The 19,694-nt window shown below is 40.1% G+C and overlaps 1 protein-coding gene and 1 long non-coding RNA gene across 3 annotated transcripts in view; one reads left to right on the top strand and one right to left on the bottom strand.

Annotated features, from left to right (window-relative positions):
* Window positions 1–14,680, top strand: part of LOC127532491 (uncharacterized) — a 343,671-nt gene extending 328,991 nt beyond the window's left edge. The window contains exon 10 of the long non-coding RNA XR_007939920.1: window positions 14,556–14,680. This is a non-coding gene — a long non-coding RNA (uncharacterized LOC127532491). The remainder of the gene's footprint in view (window positions 1–14,555) is intronic.
* Window positions 14,355–19,694, bottom strand: part of stim2b (stromal interaction molecule 2b) — a 37,472-nt gene continuing 32,132 nt past the window's right edge. Inside the window, exons 9-10 of one of the 2 annotated variants that reach the window (XM_051944232.1) lie at window positions 19,450–19,693; window positions 14,355–18,082 (exon numbers count right to left, since the gene is read on the bottom strand). In XM_051944232.1, coding sequence (XP_051800192.1) covers window positions 17,464–18,082; window positions 19,450–19,693 — 863 coding nt within the window. In that variant the 3' untranslated portion in view covers window positions 14,355–17,463. The remainder of the gene's footprint in view (window positions 18,083–19,449; window position 19,694) is intronic. The other variant, XM_051944233.1, reaches the window with a different exon arrangement.

Raw genomic sequence — 19,694 nt, 5'->3', positions numbered from 1 at the left:
ATTGTGATTTTGATTTGAAATATTTTTAGCCCTTTTTAAGCCCTGGTTGCGCCTATTAGCATTTTTGTGACATCGTTGACTTGTATTTGCTCTTGTTTTGTTAATTCTTTACACTTTTTTTTTTGCTTCTCTCCTAGTCTCGATGCACATAAGTACTGCATTTTAATACAGCTATCTAGCAATGAAGCTGTTCTCATTAACATACTTTGCTGCTTCTGTTGTCAGATAACAGCACGAGTATGAAATAGTGACTTAAGTGCCGCCAAATAAGACAACATCTTAACCAGCAGTCAGTTCTCAATTATTCCAAGTTACTGTTTTGCATCACTGAAATCCCAATTTTTTAACCCTAACATCCTCTGACAGTCAGCATGGATGTAATTCAAAGATATGTGTGGCATGATCACCTAGAGAGAGAGTTGGAAGTGAAGAAACGTCTTGGAATATTTTTTTCTTTCATGGCACACACTTTCCATCTGGATAACAACACTGTTTGCTCCTCTGCTGCCTCACACTGTTGCACCGTCGCCCGAGAGTGCTGCTCCTCTCTGACACTCTGAACGGAGAGAGGTGTATCTGCAGTGGGAAAGCAAGACCTCACTCTTGTAGGCCAGTACTGGTGAATTTCTTCTTTGGAAAGTAGCCATGGTTTGTTCAGAAAGTTGGAAGATTTGTCATGAGGTGCTTAATGTGTTATAAGCAAAATAAAGCTGCTTAGCATATGGTACCGTCCCTAGACAAGGTGCTTTTTTTCTGCCCCAAAAGCAGTCCTTCATCACCCCGATTTGGTCTCTTGCACGAAAAGAAAAGCTCACCCCGAAAAGTGTTGAAATCCTGTATTAACTACACAATGAGTCAACACTTACTGTTAGTGTTTAGAAGTGAACGCTTTCAGCACAAAAATTAACACTGGCACTTCACACTTTCAAATTGGATTGTGTTAATTCCTGTTTATATTTGTGGTAACTCCTCTAACAAGTTGTATTTCATCTCCTTCCTTACATCCTCTTCTAATGCCATTATATCCAGTAAGTCTTAAAGGCTTAAAAATAAAAGCAGTTTAGATTCTGTCAGTTTTGGAGGGTTTTGTAAAGGATGGCGGTGAAATGGGAAGAGAGCCGCTGAGACTCTGACTTCACTACATTTTCCTTCAATTGTTCAACAGCTCAGCAGTAATTTGACCACCTACAGTACAGCAGCACTGACAAATGTGTTATAGTGAGAATGCAAAATCAGTTGTAATAATTGTGTGTGGGTGTCCTTTGAATTTCTGCATCCAAAGCTGTTAATTCTAATTCTTATTTGTCACTTTTTTAAAGTGTGAATCCTATTTTAGTTACCAATTTGGCCCCGCATCAGCAAACGGCACACGTAAATATGAACGTCATGCATACACTCACTAATCACGATGAGCCTGCAAGTGAAACTGTGAATTAAGAAAGAATGTATATCTTGTATAACTCCCACACAGTCTTCTTAATCCTTACATATCCAATTTTTGCACAAATGAAGGGATTTTCACAAGTTGTACGCGGCAGATGGAATCCAAGATGAACTTTCTTTTTCTTTACTTTCTGGTTTTTGTTCTCCTATGTGCAATGTATCATTCATCTAAAGACTGATCTAAAATCAATCTTCTTCATCGTGTCCATGGGTTGGACCTGCCTGTATATCTTCAGGTTTGCGCAGTTATCTCTCCTCATAGCCAAAGCTGAAGATATACAGTAGAAACTTCATCTTTTCTTTTTCATCCTGCACAGGGGTTCCTACACTGTGTCACCACCGAGCTCAAAGGGGGAATCTGTGACTTGATAAGTCCGGGTAACATCAAGGAGAAGAAATGTTTTATTCATCGCCGCAAAGCTCCTGAATTCACTCAAATCAAATTCGCCTGCCTTTGTTTGAGAGATCAAGCTTGAGGTTTGACACATATAGAAATGATTGGATTTCTTAGAGTTATAACAAAAAATAAAATAAATAAAGGAGCGAAGGCGAAAGTTGTGAGCGCAGAGAGGAGACACAAGGCGAGAGTCGTGTTTTGGGGAAGTTTAATGAAATAGGAAATGTTTTAAATAGCTGAGCATATTTCCTCAAATGGATGATTTTTACTATTGAAAAATCTGGATGCTGTATTTTATTTTCACTTTCACTTTTTCACACAATCCACTCGTCTCTCGATAAGTCAGCCTCTCTCAAATTCAGGTGACCTTGGCTCCCTGCTGATTCACTTGTTTTGTTGCAATTCTTTCATCCTGTGCGTTTCTCTCTCATGCTGCTCTCCTTTCAGATTCCATTTTTCTGTCCCTTCACTCTCCCACTCTGATCTCCTGCTGTCAAAGAAATTCAAATACTTTTTGAGCAAGCGTACACGAGGTCAGATGAGATTTGCAAAATGTAGAATTTGTTATACTTCTAGATTGAGCAGTGCCGTAACTGCCGGAAAGGTCTCATCTCGTGATAAGTGCCCGAGCCGAGCCCTGCAGGAATTTAAAATGATTAAGAATGAATTTTTATTAAGCACGTTTGGGTTTTTATCTCATCTGCTCAAAATGTATTTTTTTTCTCTGTGTGTTCTTTCCTTTGTTCTCATTTTATCTTTTGTCTTGTTTCTCTGTGTTTCATCAACTTAAGTAAATTAAAAACTAAACCCCAAGACTCACTTCACATATCAGCAGCGACTCTGAGTGTAAGATGGGCTCATAATGGGATGCAAGTCACTGTGACAGTGTTACAAAGTGAAGATGCCGTTGACTTCTACAGTTACTCCAAGGGTGAAGCCTTATGACTGCAGTGCTCATCACTGTAACAACATGCATGATACTTGAAACTACCTACATACAGTAGTCCTTTTTTATAGTACATAGTCCTCTCTTTTTTCAGTGAAAACTGGCAAAGCATAGCACATTTTCACAGCCACTGCTTGTTTGAATATTTTATTTCTAGCTTTTCAGTCATAATACGGACCAAGAAAAACACAAAAAACATAACAAAACTCTGACACCCATACCCACATAGAGGAAGGAATAAAGAGACTTAAAAAGAAGATTCTCCCGTTTCATTCAACACACAGATGCATTGTTGTATTATTGACGGGCTGCTAAACTAAATTTTCATTTTCATTATTTGTTTTAGTTATAGTGTCCCCACTACTGTGGGGATAGCAGTTAAATAAACCTTCTGTTCTCCTGTCCAACTTTGATGTCAGCAAAAAAAGTATTTGACATAAGGGGCATTAATAATAAATTATTAGAATTATTGGCGGCAGTTAATTAATTGCTTCTAATTGCCATAATATAAATAATATTTGATATTTGATAATGTAATAAAAGGAAACCTGGAGGAGGCACTTTGAGCGGGCAGCTGATAAGATTAAGTGCCTTTTTGGCATTTCTAAACAAAATTTTATAGATGAATCCAAACAAAAATAAATTAACAAATGAAATTACTGAGGTTAGTTAAAATGTCAGTCACAAATTGCGTTTTTCAAAACAAGAGGCTGTTTTCGTTTAATATTATACTCTCACAGCTCTCCAAAAGGTGTGATTTGTATATGAGAATCACAAAAATCAAGCAGCACTGAAATACCTCAGACCAGAACTGCTGATGTTGGGACAATGCCAGAGATGGACCGATAGGCTTGTTGTACAAGGAACTTATTTGGCAAAAACATGAGCTGGAAAATCATTTTTATCACTGCCTTGACATTTAAGGTCTGTTTTTCTTCTGAATTACTCTCTTCTTTAGAGATTTTAGCCTTCATTATCAGTAGCAGCACTGTCAGAAAAGTATAATGGATTTGTGTTACAAAAAACATAAAATTCAGTATTATCTGATGTCGAATCTGTAAGGTAATAAGATTTTCAGGGTTTTATTAACATTGTAGACTTTTTTTTTATTAAATAGAAAATACAAAACCAAGGAGAAAGAGTCAGATTCATAACTTTAACACCAATCTATGGAATCCCTCAAAGAAGGCAGCAAGCTTGAAACTCTTTTTAATTCAAACTTGGTACAAATAGCATTTCATCTCAACTTGTTTTTAACCCTAGGTCAGCCTGGAAAAAATGTCTCCCTAAATACTCGGAGTATAACAATTAAGTAAAGTGGGAGAGAAGAGTCAAACTCCGTTCAGGCAACGTCCGCTGGCATTTTTTCAAACCTCCACTTGGACATTCTGAGCTTCTGTCTGAGAGGAGCCGTCCTTGTTAATCCTAATAGGTGCTGCAGTCAGTCAGTGGCATGTCACATCTGTTAGACTTCAGCTCGGTTCAAAACTAACTCTGTTTGGACTTCATGTCTTGTGACACCGTGTTGACGGTAACAACAAGGTAATTGCCTTGTAGAAGATCTTGACACTTATTAGAATGCCCAGACTCCCCTGCTAGTAGCTGGTTTATGACTCTTGCTTGAGGCTTTCTCTAACTTGCGGCGTCACTTAAAGAGCTCGACTGTAACTATCAAACGTAATTTTAGTTGACAGGTAAAAAGACTGCAATCAGGAATCAGCTTTTTGAGTCATCAGTAAAAATGCTACAGTTGGTCTTGCTTGAGGTTCACATTAGAAGGATGGGAGCAGCGAGTAAATGGTTATGAAAAACGAGAGTAAAAGACAAAGGAGGCCTTCTCGTGTGGTGTGACACTCATTTAACAGCACACACGAAACCAAATCATTTATAAGGGTGGTAACGTTTCAGTTCTGTCACAGTTTAAAGGCCCGATGATTAGGCACATGAGCTATTTTAAACCACAGAGGCTTGTCTGCATACAGGACATTGCAAAGCAGCTAGCCACAAGGCTTCTCTATGAAAACCATTGCTGTGAAAATCACTCCAGTTCTCACATCTTTATACTGGAGTTAACTGGCTTTCTGTGTCAAATAATTGATTTTTAAATGCTAAAGCACTAATTGGTTTAGGCTGAATTGCTGCTACATTATGAACCACCCAGACCCCCTACAGGCTTCTAGGATCAGTCTGCTGTCCCCAGTGTCAAAGGAAAAACCTGGAGAATTCACTCGGTTTCTCAACATATCTGGAACAAACCCCTTGAAAGCAAAAGACCTGCAGCAGCTCTCAGTTCTGTTCATGTGGAAATGAAGACTAAACTGCTTTCCACTGCCATTTGCTATTTTCTATTTAATTTCAATATTCCAAATGTTTTTACAGATTCTTCTTTAAATATTGCTTCAGGTTTTTAGATTGAACTCCCCTTCAGGTCATGTGTAAAACACTCGTCTGATGTTGTTTGGCATTCGAAATGAATAATTATTGCACAACAGTTACATTAGACTACATTCTAATAGAACCATATTCAATTATAAAGAGTTTAGAAAATACAGTTAAATAGATACAGAGATGCTCTAAGTGTAACCTTGTTAAAAGTGAAGAACACAACATCCATTTCAACATTGTTGATACTCAATAATCCTTTCTTTAAAATAAATGTTTAACTGAATAGTTGGTTGCGTACTTTTTAATTTATTGTGGTATTAAATTCCATTGATGATCTTTGCTATAAAAGACAGCCCGACTAAATGTAGTTTCCTGCGTGTCACCTGCCCTCAGCTGCACCTGGAATAACTCTGTTTGCATTTATTTAAAAATTAAGTCCACCAGAGAGCAAGGAGCTAAGTCATTTTAAAATCTAGAGAAACATTTTTGTCCGTGTTGAGGTTTTCCAAAATATGCATTTTTTAAAAAATAAGACAGTAGAGTTGTGCACGATTAGTGGGCAAAAAGACTAAACGTTTCTACCCTCAGTAGTCAACACTACAAATATTAGTCAGTTTTACTAATTATAAGTCATTTATTAATTCTCTTGAACCCAAGCATTTTCTGGGCATTTTTTGCTTCTTTGACTGCACTTTTATGGAAACAGTACAACCATGTAAAAAGAACTCAAAAATTTAACATACAGCATCTTACCAAGTGCCCACAGGTGTTACCGACACGGGAAGAAAATGGAGCCTTCACGTTGATAATTTAATTGGCTTCCAGACTTGTCTCCTGTCTGCTCGACCACAACCTGCAGTTCAGCCTAGTAAAGCCAAAAACCCAAGAATTGTTGTCCCATTTTTGTTTGTTGTTTTTAATGGACTTGTGGTACCGCACACTATTTTATTGTTGGCATTTATTTAGATGAAACATGTAGCAAGTGATTTAAATAAAATATCCAGATTTTTTGCTTTGATTCAACCAAAAAAGATTGTCCAAAATTTAAAAATAAGCACATTTTTCCTATTCTAGCAGTTTTTGCTTCTGATTAAAAGGTCGATGTAATTTTTCCTCTTTTTTAAAAAAATGTCAGCATGGTGGAAAGTGGGACAAATTACCTCTCGTTAAACCAGCACAATTTGACAGTGTTTTGATGTAGAAAATAAGGTTCTTTGTAGGCTGTGTCAGAGTATACTGACATAAAACCTTTCACAATGAACAATGTGTAACCACACTCAGCACAAGCATGTGGACGTTAACATGCAAGGATAAGAAGAACTTAGCCACAGACAACATAAGCTACCAATCAGTTCTGTTGAAGGCAAAGACGACCAAAATATAACAAAATATATTAAACCTAATACATTGCAAAATGTCCAGTTTCAAAATAATCACATTAAGACTGGAGCCAGTGTTTGCTTACTGAGATTAATCAATGAGTCTAAATTTACGTTAAATAAACCATAACCCAGCCCATTTTTTTTTTAACTGAATTGCTAATGTTCTTGTCGGTGCAATAGTTCCACTGGTTTTAGGACTTCAGAATGTGTGTCAGTCTAACTTACCAGACATTAGTTAATGGTGGAGAACCATGGAGTGGAAGTGCGTTTTTGTTGCCTCGCATCAGGGGATGTTTTAAATGAACTTAAAGTATTTTTGTTTGTTTTGTTTTTTTAAGCTTATTATAGACCCTATTTATGCGGGTTGTGAAGTCGTGATTTGAATCATATTGATATGCACTTGGGCTTCATATTTCACCCTAATCCTGAACTATTTTACTGTAGGCACACTTGGGTAGTCACTTCTCTCAATTAATTATATGTGGAATTCCCCCAAGTGTAAACAGTATATTTTGCGTCTATGTTATAGCTGGGCAGACTGAGGACGAGGATAGAATATTAATTCTCATTAAGTATGGACACACTTATGATCCATGAGAGGTGTTTTGGATAAAACCGCCCCACCTTTGTCCTTACAAGTGCTGGAGGAATTTGAACACTGCATAAATCAGACTGTTTTAGAGCTAAGTCATGTACATGTGGTAAATTAGAAATAATAGGGGAGAGAGCATTGGGCCTTGCAGGGTTATCCTGCACAATGAAGTCACGCCGCTTATTTGTGTCAGCCGATAGGTGTGGAGGACTAATATTCAGCTGATGTGATTGCTGTGATCACCTATGTAAATCTGATTAAGCTCTGTTTAATCACACCAAATCAATCAGAGCAGTGTCATTCATGTCAAAAGACATTTAGACGACTTCGATCCCAACAAACATTTTTACGATTTGCTCATTTATATTAATGAGGTCTTTGATCTATTTCAGCTGCTTTAGGGCAAACAAATTAAACTCATAATTGCTTAATAAAAAGATGCACGCTGCACTCAAGTGTAGTGATATTATTTTTAGACGCAGTTTTAATCAGACCAGCGTTCGCTACAAATGAAAATGAAATTCAAACTGAATATTTTTTTCATGAGATCCCATGTGTTTGCGTGCATGCGTGCGTGAACGTGCGTGTGTGCGTGCACGTGCGTGTGATCAAAATGTGCTACATATTGAATGTTGTATTTGTTGCCCTGATAAAGTATCTCATTTGATCACAAGATTGCTTTTTTGTCACAGGAGTGAGTAGAGGCTTTTATAGCATCTTCTAAAGCTACAAATATTTTTTGTGGTACTTTTGTGGGCGTCAGCAGTGTTAGACTGAAATCCTCTGTTTTTTGAATGTGTCTTTGTTTTTCCTGACGACCTTTTCAAAGATGCGTTTCTCTCAACTTCAAGTTGTAGAAGTGCTGAATCTTCTGTGCTTTTTGTAGCCCACTGTCCTGTCCCAGCTGACTAGGTTGACTTGTTTGGCATAAGTAATTATTGTTTCAACATCTTGCTCGGTAGCTGGTTCTGTGCCTTTAGTCATGTCTGTTGAGCTCTATGGCCTGACAGTGGACCAAGGTGTAGGCTTTTAGGGACGCATCTGTGTTTTCTGCATCTCTGGTTGTAATTGAGCTGGGTTATGCAGTCTAAGAACTTCCTTGACATCCTCTCACACTTTACATAAGAGCAATAAATTTACTTGCATGTTCATCAATATATACTAGATAGTCCCTCCAGGATTTTTTTAGAACATGTTTCATCGTTGTAATTGACGATATTTATTCTGAAATTAATTCTTTAGCTCTAACCCATTTACACAAAAGCTCACATACCATGTTGGGAAATTAGCAGCAAGCAGATACTGGTTTAACATGAAGCGGTTGGTAGATATGATGATGATACTTTTGAATGTTTCATATTTGGACATATCTGTCAGTGGCTTAAAAAGATAATTTCACATCCTGGCACACGTATTCACACACACGCTCACGGTTGTCACTTCAATTAACAATTAAATCACTCAGAGAGCGCAGTACTCCACCAAGACTCTTCATTCCCTGAGTTTGCACCGAGCACAGGCGTGTGTTATGCATGTGTACATTTTGTACGGATACCGAATCACGTGACCTAAATATGTAGCGGGCGGCAATAATTGACGGGACTCTGAAACACCCCCACAATTTAATAAATTGTTCCTTGTATCATTTCCGATACGTCTGTGCCGCCATCTCAATGGGAAATCCTTAACAAATCCGTGGATCCAGACTTTTGGCATCACTGCCAAAATCTAATCACTTGGTCCATGTGTCATTTATGACCTTTACGTAAAATTTTATCCAAACCCATTCGTCCATTTTTGAGAAACGTTGCTAACAGAGGAATGTTAAACATTTGCCAATCTGCACATAACTCTGTTCCTTTGCGGAGTAATGAGTCTGACTTACCTTTATTCTTTCAGCTCTCACAGCAGATCTGGAAGCAACAGCTTCCATCACAGTGGTTTGTCTGGTCTGTGGTCCGCTCGCTTCAGCCAGCAGATCTGTCCCTAATATGTGTCACGGGAGAAAAGTGTTTGTCAAACGATGGGTTTTTTTTGTATTCCACCAATATTCCATGGGTGCAAAACAGTTTACCTCTGCTTTGGTGAAGAACATCAGGGAATGAATTGTCTTACAGTCTTCAGTAATAATTTTTGTTGGTAGATAAGAGACATTAGAATGGGTCTTGTCTGCATGAAGAGATCATAAACAAGGAAGTGAATTCGGTGACGTACGTGTATTACGATTGCTTGGGACTGCTATGATTGGTGGAACTCCTAGGAGGCCGGCGAAAAATTGCGAAAAGTTGCAGTGATTGGACAAAATTGTAAGGCTGCGCAGAATTCGTGGAGATTGGTTGAATTCGCGTTAATCAAAGCATCACGAATTCCTGGAGGGGCTGACTAGAAGACAACATGAGATAAAAGCAGTCAACCACTTGGCTGAGCATTTACATATTGTCGCTGCAGTAAACCGATCACCATCTCTAACGCTGGGTTTCATATTACTAGGGCTGGACCCGAACATCCAAATATTTGTTCTCCGGCGGTATCCGGATATGAGTTTTTGGGTGGACAAGCACATAAACAGGAATTTACAGCAGTGCACTGATATTGAGTCTTAGAAAACTGTTTGGCTTCACTAAATTTAGCCAAATTCTCAGTGTGATGTCTTTCACATTCGTCTTACCAAAGCTATGCTTTGTTGGGTGCTTTTACTGTACACTGAAAGTGTTAACTGATCATTTTCTGAGCAATTTAGGGGCAGTACAACCTCCACCAACCACCACCTTCAGGCAGCAACCAGCCACACTGAAAATTTCAAGTTTCAATGTCGGTTTGTATCATGCAGTAAAGCACCTCTTCTGTTTTTCTTTTGGCGGATTACCAGTGGCAGTTAGAGAATCGTCTGGCTATGCAAGACTACTGATGCTTTTAAAACAGTTAGTTTCTATCGCAAAGTGCATCAACAGCTTTCTTCCCTCGTCTTCTAGTCAGTCTTCTATGCAGCAGATACTGTGCATTGTACAAGTGGAAAGTCAAAACACAGCTATCGTCTCCTGTGTGACTTCTGCTGAGAACAGCTGCCTGCTGCTAGAGACAGTGTTGATGAGAGTGAAGACAGTCAACCAACACAGCAAGATGAAAAAGTCAAATATACAAAAACAATTTGAAGAGCTGAGGGGAATTGCAGATTTGGGTCACAATTATGATAAAGTTTGCCTCAACTAGTGACACATTTCACATTAAAAATACTCACATGTTTTTAGTTAATATAATGATAGTTGTTGGTATAGACTGTGTACTCTAAATGGTACATGACCTGTTTAGTTGTTGGTGAATCAGTCAAATCCAAAAGATGTACCCGGCAGCTGCCATTGTTCAAACCTGAACTTCCCTCTCAGGTAAACCCTCCTCTCGCTAAAACTCTGTTTTGGCTCGACTCTGGCAGACAGAGGAACACCGCGGTCCCGCTTCAAATGGCTTCATTATACCACAAACTGGCTGCAGGTCTCACTGGCAGAGTTTTGGAGCAGAAACATTCATCTGCACTGAGCACGTTTGGTTCCAAAGCTGACTTTGTCTGTCCCAATCTGGGTAAACATGGCAGCTATCAACCCTGACTATCCCAGCCTGTTTAGGATGACTCTGTGCTGCTAATTGTCAATGTGCGCATCTGCATTGGCATTCCAGCAGTCACAGCTTCTGGTTTCCCTTTTATAAATTTGGCGAGATGATTAAACAATTCCTCTGCTATTTTGTCTTCATTCACTTCATTCTTTAGTTATGATTTTGTTTCCAAAATGGTATTCCTCTTTTTTTCCTTCCTGTTTGACTTCCCTTTTAAAAAACATTCCTTTTTTTTTTTCTTTTTTTTGCAGATGAAAAAGGTAGACGGCAAGCCCCAGTAGGTCACAGTGCATTAACCACACTAATAAACCCATTACACTGCAATGGAATGGGATCCAAACGAGAGGGGGAGAGAGAGTTGAGTGATGAGGATAAAGCAAGGAGAGAGGCTGATTTTGGCGGAAAAGAGTGGTAGACTGAAGAGGCAGAGATGAAGCACAGTGGCAGGTTGGGTAAAAGCCTCGCCGATACACATTCGCTTTACGTATACGTGCCTTTAAGCCCTCCGTCGACTCATTACCTTTCTCTACCGGCATTCATTAAGGGGAGGATCTGCCGTCTTCTGCCAGCACATTGCATCACTTTCTGCTCCCATACACAGTTCCTCTTTCTGAGCATTAGCGTCATTGTTGGGCCAATTACAACACCGCAGTGCCGTTCAGGGGGCCATAAATATCCGCAACGCGTCCCCAACCTGCAACGCTCCTGTGAGGATAGAGAGGAAGAGAAAAGTGGGAAGAGAATGTGGGACAAAGCAGCAGCTGAACGTAGCTTTAAATGTACTACTGTAGAATCAGTTCACTTTGGAAAGTATTTGTCGCAGAGTGAACATTTGTGGGATTGTAGCCCTGCAATGTCATCACTCATAATTTAATAATAGCTGTGTGAGGTATACATCAATAAACATGGCTTTAACACATCTTTATATTTTTGTCTACATCGTTTTGATCATATAGGACTACATGGTTGAATTTGTGATAACAATATATACACATAAATGACTCCTGATCACCTTCCAGATGTTGCCCCTGCTGCTTGGTTGGAAACATTTTTTGGGTGCGTGATAAAAATGCATGTTACTAAATGTTTGTCACTTCATTTGTCAGTGATTGTAGTGTCGTGGCTCCACTACACTGGGAGGGCTCGATAAGCTAAAACGTCCATTAACTGTGTTATTTGATCTTTTAAACACAATATAGGCGCATATTCATGGATTCAGCTGTCATCTTTTCATCCGTCAGCAGTTAGTTTCTGGTTTGCTCCTGCTTTGTTACTTGGCAGCTAGTCAAGAATGAGTGCATATTTGTTGTAAAGTGCAAAGGGATTAGTTGAGCTACTCTGTATAATGTAATATTGTGTATGAAGTGTGCTGAGATGACTTGTGTTGAGCTGGTGCTATATAAATGAAACTAATTTCAAGTGTTACCCATTTTTCAAACAAGCAAAATGAACACATCCATCTTTCTTGGTAGAACTTTCAATTTATAGCTTTTGAACAGCAGCTGCACCGATTAGTGTGAATGCAGTTTTTCACTCTAGGCTTATAGAAAGTCCGATTTCAGAGGTTTGGAGTGAGAAAGCTTATGTTTTGGCATTCAAATCTCTTGCTTATTACCATGACAAACTGCAAATCTTTAGATGAGCTGGTAGAAGTGAACACTTTTCTTCAGCTCTGGAGATCTAGCATGTGTGTGTACATACAGTAAACCTGATTCAGGTCCGTCACCGACATTCACAGAGGATTTCGGTGTCAGGGAGTGGCCGATCAGCCTGGTTTCCTCTGGTGCTCTGCTGACACCACGTGGCCAAAGCAGTAACTACAGGGGCCGACGTGTCGGGCTGGTATGAAAGGCTGGGATTTGTTGCTGTGTACAGTAACGCCCAAACAACACATTCATCACCAGCAGACGTCTCCGCTCCTCTCCTGGTGGGACGAATTGATGAACCATCAACACAAGTTTCATCACGTTCACTTTATATTGATAAAGCAATCATGCATGCTTTTCTTCTGTGTTTCACGGTTTCCCCACTCTCAAGACAAATGAGGTGTCAGAATGATATTTTTCCCCACAATTCTGCAGTGAGGAGGAGGAGGAAGTGGGCTCCAAAAGGAGGGTCAGGGCTGTTATTCAGTGGGAAACATGTCACAACTTCAACTTTCAGCTCAACTGGATGGCTCCGCAAATGGGTTAGATGCTAACGAAATCTGTCGTTCAGAATGTGGACTGACTTTGGTTCTGTGGCACGTCAGATCCATGATTATGTCATTTATGGAGAGAAATAATCCCGTTTTTGGATTATCAAATGTGAGGTTTCGACTTTTTGTTGCCTATGTGAGATTTTCTACCAATATGTGAGACGGTGTTTTCCATCAAAGCTCCAAATGTGGGATATGTTTTGGAAAAACGGTGTTCCACCCCTCAATTAGAGTTCTAAAGACTTGGAGAATGTCAAGGAGCGTTGGAAGCTGTTTTAGCAAAACATGACACTTTGTTTTATCCTTCTTGTGTGAATATTTTTGGAGCTTAAACTGTTGATCAACAAAACATGTCTCATAAATATCGTCTGGAGGTGTAAAGGCAGTGTACTGAACACTTTTCACAACCACCCAGAATCAAGACAAAAATTCTTATTCTTGGCCTAAGATGTCCGACTTTCAAAAGGAATCCCTCTGATTTCATTTTTTTTGTTAGAGAGCATAAAGCACAGTTTAGTTTTGTTTTAAACCAACCGTCAAAACTGCAGCAGCTGAAATATTCAGACTTTTTCCTCAAAACTACTGGATCCAATAGCAATTATTAAGTTATTTGTAATAATTTCAATAGTTAGGCCTTCTCTTTGACAGTGTCCAGGTGTTTCCTTTGGCAGTTTTTGCATACAGTTTAGAAACAGTGTCTGAAAAATGAAGGTAATGCCAGGTGATTTAAATCTGCATTCTTTCTACCTGCTGGTCACTAAAAGAAGTCAGACAGTATGGTAGTCTAACTAAACTGACTAAACGACCATACTTGTCACTTGATTTGTTACCTTGGTAAACATTTTCAAGCAAGTTGGTTGCTCGAGTGTACATTTTGTAAATTATGGTCCCATTTAGAGGATGATCTGTAGCAAAGTTTGATTGATTGGCAACCAAGACATGCATGTGTTTGGTATCGCTGAATCCTCCGATTCACCGCTCGATCGTCAGCCGGCCGACTGTCTTACAAAAAACAAGAATGTGACGGCCAAACTGGAGACTTTGTCGGCTACACCGGCTTTATATCAATATAGGCAATGCTCCTGTCAAATTTCTAAGAACCCTGTTTTTACAAGTTTTCTGTTGGAGCGTATGTCGTCTCCAGGGTCAAAAATGAGCCATATGGCATCACCAGGGTTATTTTTGCACACTTTATTTGCAAACTCCAAGAAGACACACACTTGAATGGTACTTGTTTATAAGTGTTATAGAACTTGGAATGAAAAGTCAATGGAGTGCAAATTTAGCATCAGGGAAAACTCAACAAAGCTAGTCTAGTTTGTTCATTTGCTTTTAAATAACTGTTTCAGTAATAGCTTCTAAAATGGCATGAAAGGCTGTGGCAGACATGACTCTGAAACATCTCAGATGCCTCCATTTTTTTATTAATTCTTCTACAGTATACAAATGTTCACACACAAAATGTTCTCAAAAAACCCCTAATGTCTGGTAAACATTCAATTTCTCCTCGTCTTGCAGTTCTATTTTCCATCTCCTTCACGATGTGCTGCATTGTCCACAACTCTCTAAAGATATATATATTTTCTTTTTTAATTTAAAAACAGGCCACCGGATCCGCACGTCATCATGACACACTTTGTAGATGGCATCACCCCCTGACATTGCATCACGCCACTGCTGACACACCGTCACGTGACCCATCGGCGCAGCAGCGACAGCCAGGTCCAGGATGAAGCGAAGAAGCCAGAAATCACAGTGTGAAGCAGGAGCTCTTGACATCAGTGCGCTCGGCGCGGGCCCAGAGGTGAGAAACGGGACTGTATTGCATGGGTCGGCTTCGAGCTTAGTGTGTGGGGGAGGGGGAGGGGGAGGGGGTGGGTCTCGGTGTACCAATCAGATCTGGATCAAATAGTCCTTTTTAAAAAAAAAAAAAAACAGACAATCCATAGTGTTTTTCTTTTAAAAAAAATCCTGGGAGCAGAGACAGCAGAGTGACAGTGCCGTCAGCTGGCGATTACAGAAACTGCTAAAATGACATTCCTGTAATCGTCTCAAACTTTGTAACACTCGTGAATAAGGAACTCCGCCCACAAAAATAATTAATTGCAAAGTCAATTTGACCAAAATCTGGTAGTGACAACAAGTTTTAAAGAGGCAGAATATTAAGACAAAACATGGAAATGGTACATTTAGTTTATGCATGGCTACAGGATGCAGTTAATCAAGTAATAAAGGGAAGGTAGAACACAGGGAAAGTGACTTATGTGGGTTAAATCTGCATATTCAATGAGCTGTCTTCAATACAGATCAGTTTAGAGGAACTCCTGCCGTTTACGAATCTATTTAGAAACATCTATAAGAACATAGTATTGTGAAAACAAAGTATATTTATATATATATATATATGTATATATATTGAGACATCCATAGACAGCGGCAGTGAAGACACATCAGATAATTTTGGCTCTGGCATTATGTGCCGCATCTTCATTGCGGCCGTCCATGCATTCCTCTCATCTCTGTATCTTTATTCAGTATGTACGCCGCAAGCAGCGGCTCTTTCCCAACATACCAGGAAAGCAGTAGTGCAACAAACTTTTAGCAGGATTTTTTTTTTTTTTTTCCCAAAGGAAATGAATCAAGTACATGAGTTCAGGACTCCAACACTTTACAAGATGCAATCCATCATTTGATCCGGGAGAAGTATTGTAGTTCTACACTTGAGAAAGACATTGTCCAAAAAAAAGACGACAAAAATCTTTTGACCTTTTTTCTGGGCATCTGCCGTGATCACGACCAAAAGCGAGTTTTCCAGTATACAACATTAGTGAGAACTCCTCTGTACCATCTTACAGTCATTGCAATACTTTGAAGTTAAACAGTGGGATATTTGCTTTAATACTTTAATTCATTATGTTAAAAATACAGGCCTTACAGTAGGAATTCAGTGCAACAGAACACCTTCTGTGACTGGGATCCAAAACCTTTGTTTTGACTATTACTTTTTATGTCCACCTTTAACACTCCTGACAAACTCAGTCCTTCTTGGTGGAGGATATCAGATAGCAACAATTCATGGAGAGATGTTTTGTCATTTTTCGGGACTATTTTTTCTAACCGGAGATGCTGTGATTGGTGGTACTGTAGCCCAATTTCTGCTGGAACTGTGTGTTGACTGAGGAGTCACAATGCAGACCTGCAGATAGACATCTGCCCATTACATGTCATTTTTATAGTCATATACATAAATGTAAATCACAAGTGTTTTCACTTAATGTTGCAATAAGTTTCTTGTATTTTTGATCATCTTTTTTAAAGTATTCATTTCTGAATTTTATTAAGAGGATCCTACTTGCTTACGACTAATGCATTTATTGAGATGTGATGCAATTTGACAATGCGGATGATATTGCAGAAAGGTGTACTCCAAAGCTGTAAAATGTTGACTTGAATTACACTCCTTAATATTTTTATATATGAATATTTTTTTAATTTTCAAATGTAAACTGCATTATTTTACTACTTGAGCATTATACACCAGCTTAAGCACTGCTAACATCACTATCTGGATGTTCTATGTTCTGTCCACAAGAGGGCATTTCACCGTCACCAGTAGGCACATGGAATCCCTAATTTATTTGTTTTTTCTGTGTGTTTGTCCTGTATTCACCACTGGGAGGGCAGCTGGTGAACAGGACGTAAAAAGAGGGCAGCTATCCCTACTTTAGCCGTGAGATATTTAATTTTGGCCTTGCACATACCCCTAGATCTACCACACTGAGATGGTAAAGAGCGATGATGTCTGTGCTTTGCTTTCCGAGTATGAATCCAAATACTTTATTGTCCGTCAGACATGACACTCGCATTTAGCCTTTTACATGGGGATGAGAAGAGCAAGACTCCTTTGATTTGCCAAACATTTATTAGGAAAATTTAAAACTGCAGATTCAAAAAGAAGTTTGAGCTTAAAATTTGAATATTTTATTTTACAATTTTATTCATATTTATCTCCTAAAATTCATTGCTACAGCCCTCGTGTTGTCACTCCTGTTGTATACTGTGAAAGCATTCGGTTGGAACCGCAGATATCACTTTGTAATACATAAACAGTGAAACACTCAACATTGTGTGCTTAAAATCAATGTGGACTGCACCTTTAGACCCTTCAACATAGTGGCTTTTTGGTTCAAACTGAAAATAAAATGAAGAGAAGACAGTGAACAGGTATGGCCTTTACCTTTTGTTGATTTTTCCTCGACCTTAGCAGGTTTTCTACGAGGCTATGAGTGAACTAAATAAAAAGGCATTGAAAAATAAGGCTACCAGTCTGGAGAACATTTAAAGGCACCCAGCCTGAGCTACATTCCATCTTTGATGACAAAAAGGAGAATTAAGAGAGAAAATGAAATGTTTTAGCTTACAGCGATGTCCTTTTTTTTTTTTAGTATTTGAGCTAAAACAACTCTTTATATTTTATTTCTCTCTCACACACACATTATATCTCTGCAACTTTTATTTTTTCTTCTTAAATAGGCTTTTGATTTTAGAAGAGGACCGCTTAATTTTCTCTCCATTGTCGCTGGAGTCCTGGGAGGACGTGCTCCGGAGCTTGTATTCCCTTCCCACACTCCGTCCCTCCGAGTCCAGGGAGGTAAGCGACGGGTAGCGCCCCACGTCGGGCAGCGCGCTCGCCGGCAGCTGGCCGAAGCTGTAGGACTTCTCCAGGACGCCGTTGTACATGCCCTTGCCCGTCTGAGAGACGGCGTTCCCCCGCGAGAACGGAGACTCGGCTACGGTGCGGGTGAGGTCGGGCGAGCCTCTTTGTGCAAACGGGAGGTGCTCTAAGGCCGGGGAAGGCGAGGTGGACGGCGGTCCAGAGGGGGTAGCGACAGGAGCGGGAGGCAGAGGAGGAGGCGTGGAGTCCCTGAGACTGCTGCTGCTACTGCTGCTAGTGTGGGTGGAGGAGGTGGACGCAGGAAGGTCCGTACTCTGGGTGAACAGCAGCAGCTCCTCGCGGGAGATTTTGCGGTAGGGGGTCTCTGAGCCCGGCGAGCAGGGACCGTGCGGCTGCTTACGGCCGGCAGACGAGTTGAGAGAGTCTGCGTCCGAGCCGCTCTCCTGTGCCAGTTCCCTAGAAAAGTAGAGAAGATGTAACTAGTCATAGACTGACAAAAAGGTGAGATAAGACACACTAAAGATGTGGAAACAAAATTTCAACTGATGCATTAATTGTGTTATTGCTAATGTAAATTATACCCACAGTTAATAGTTCACGGTTGATTGGGTAAAACTAGCTTTCACTTTAGCTCCTAATGCTACGCATTTCCTGTGAACTGTTGAGGCAGGCAAATGTTGATTTGGTAACTAACCAGATCAGAGCCACATTTGTACATGCAGATGGCAGAGATGTTTGCCAAATGCAAACATTGTGACGTGTGTTTTAATCATAGTCCAATTTGGCTTGAAAAGTGTGTTGTAAAACACGGTATAGAAGTTTTCTAGTGTTTGCAAAGATAAATCATAGTTGAATTTAGCATTTAAAAAAGTCATTTGGGCACCGTTGTAGCTCAGTTGGTTGAGCGGGCGACCCATAAATAGAGCTATAGTCACCCACACAGCGGCCCATAGCCATTTACTGCATGTCCTTCCCTAACTCTTCTCCCCGTGTTTCCTGTCTGTCTCTCTCTCTGCTGTTTACTATAACATAGGCCAAATAAGAAGCATGTTGTAGGTGAAACTTTGTTCCCGCAGCCCAAGGTTAAACAGGCAACACACAAGTGTCTGTATGCTTTTTTCCCTAAATTTATTCAGAAAGTTATAACAGTCCTCAGTGTCATTTGGCTAACTCTCCATTCAGCCCTTCATCACACAGATGGACCGTGTTGTCTTGCACTGCAGCTGTTGACGATAGCCAGCTAGTTAGCAGGACGGGCGGGCTTGGGATCTGTGTGGATGAGACTCGCTGGAGAGGCAGCTGAATTACATTGAGGACATCCACATCATCCACCTCACCAGCCTACATGCAGCCCAATACAGCAAGGAGTCAACACTTAAGTATGTTTATACACACAGATGTGTCAGACTGTAAAAATTACTGACACTGTCAGTCACAACTGAGAGGTGAAACATCTCCAAGAAACCAAAACAAGTGCAGCAGCCCTCCACTGAAGCACTTTTGATTAATGACTGGAGAGGGTTTAAGTTTATAACATGTCAGAATCAGAAAAACTGGAAATTATTTTTTGTATGTTACGTTGTCTACTAGCCATTTTTCATCATGCATTCCACATGACTATGGCCACTTTCTGTCTTTTAACAGCTGTATTAGTGCAAGAAATGAAGGATAAAGTGTAATAACTGTTAAGTTAATATGTGAGACATTAACTCATTTCTGTCTGTCTGTTGCTTACAGAGGAGGTTCCTACAAGATGCTCAGTGACAAATATTTCCATTTAACCCCAAGCACAATGCACCAGTGTGATTGTCTGGATAATACACCTGCGAGTCCAAACTGTAAAACCATTCCGCGGCGTTCCGGCCACCGCTACATACCCCCTCCTATCCGAGCTGAAGACGATATGTTCGTCGTCCGCCTCGGGGCGATAGGAGAGGGCTGAGCCGGCCATGGACAGCAGGTCCGGGTCCGGAGACATCAGGGAGGACTGCGGAGAGCTCAGCAGGCTCCGACGTGAGCGACACAGGCTGCCGCTGCGTGCGAGCGAAGGCCTGATCAGCGTAGCCGC

This window comes from Acanthochromis polyacanthus, chromosome 23 (assembly GCF_021347895.1).
Source record: "Acanthochromis polyacanthus isolate Apoly-LR-REF ecotype Palm Island chromosome 23, KAUST_Apoly_ChrSc, whole genome shotgun sequence".
NCBI lineage: Eukaryota > Metazoa > Chordata > Actinopteri > Pomacentridae > Acanthochromis > Acanthochromis polyacanthus.
This window is presented reverse-complemented; position numbering and strand designations above follow the sequence as displayed.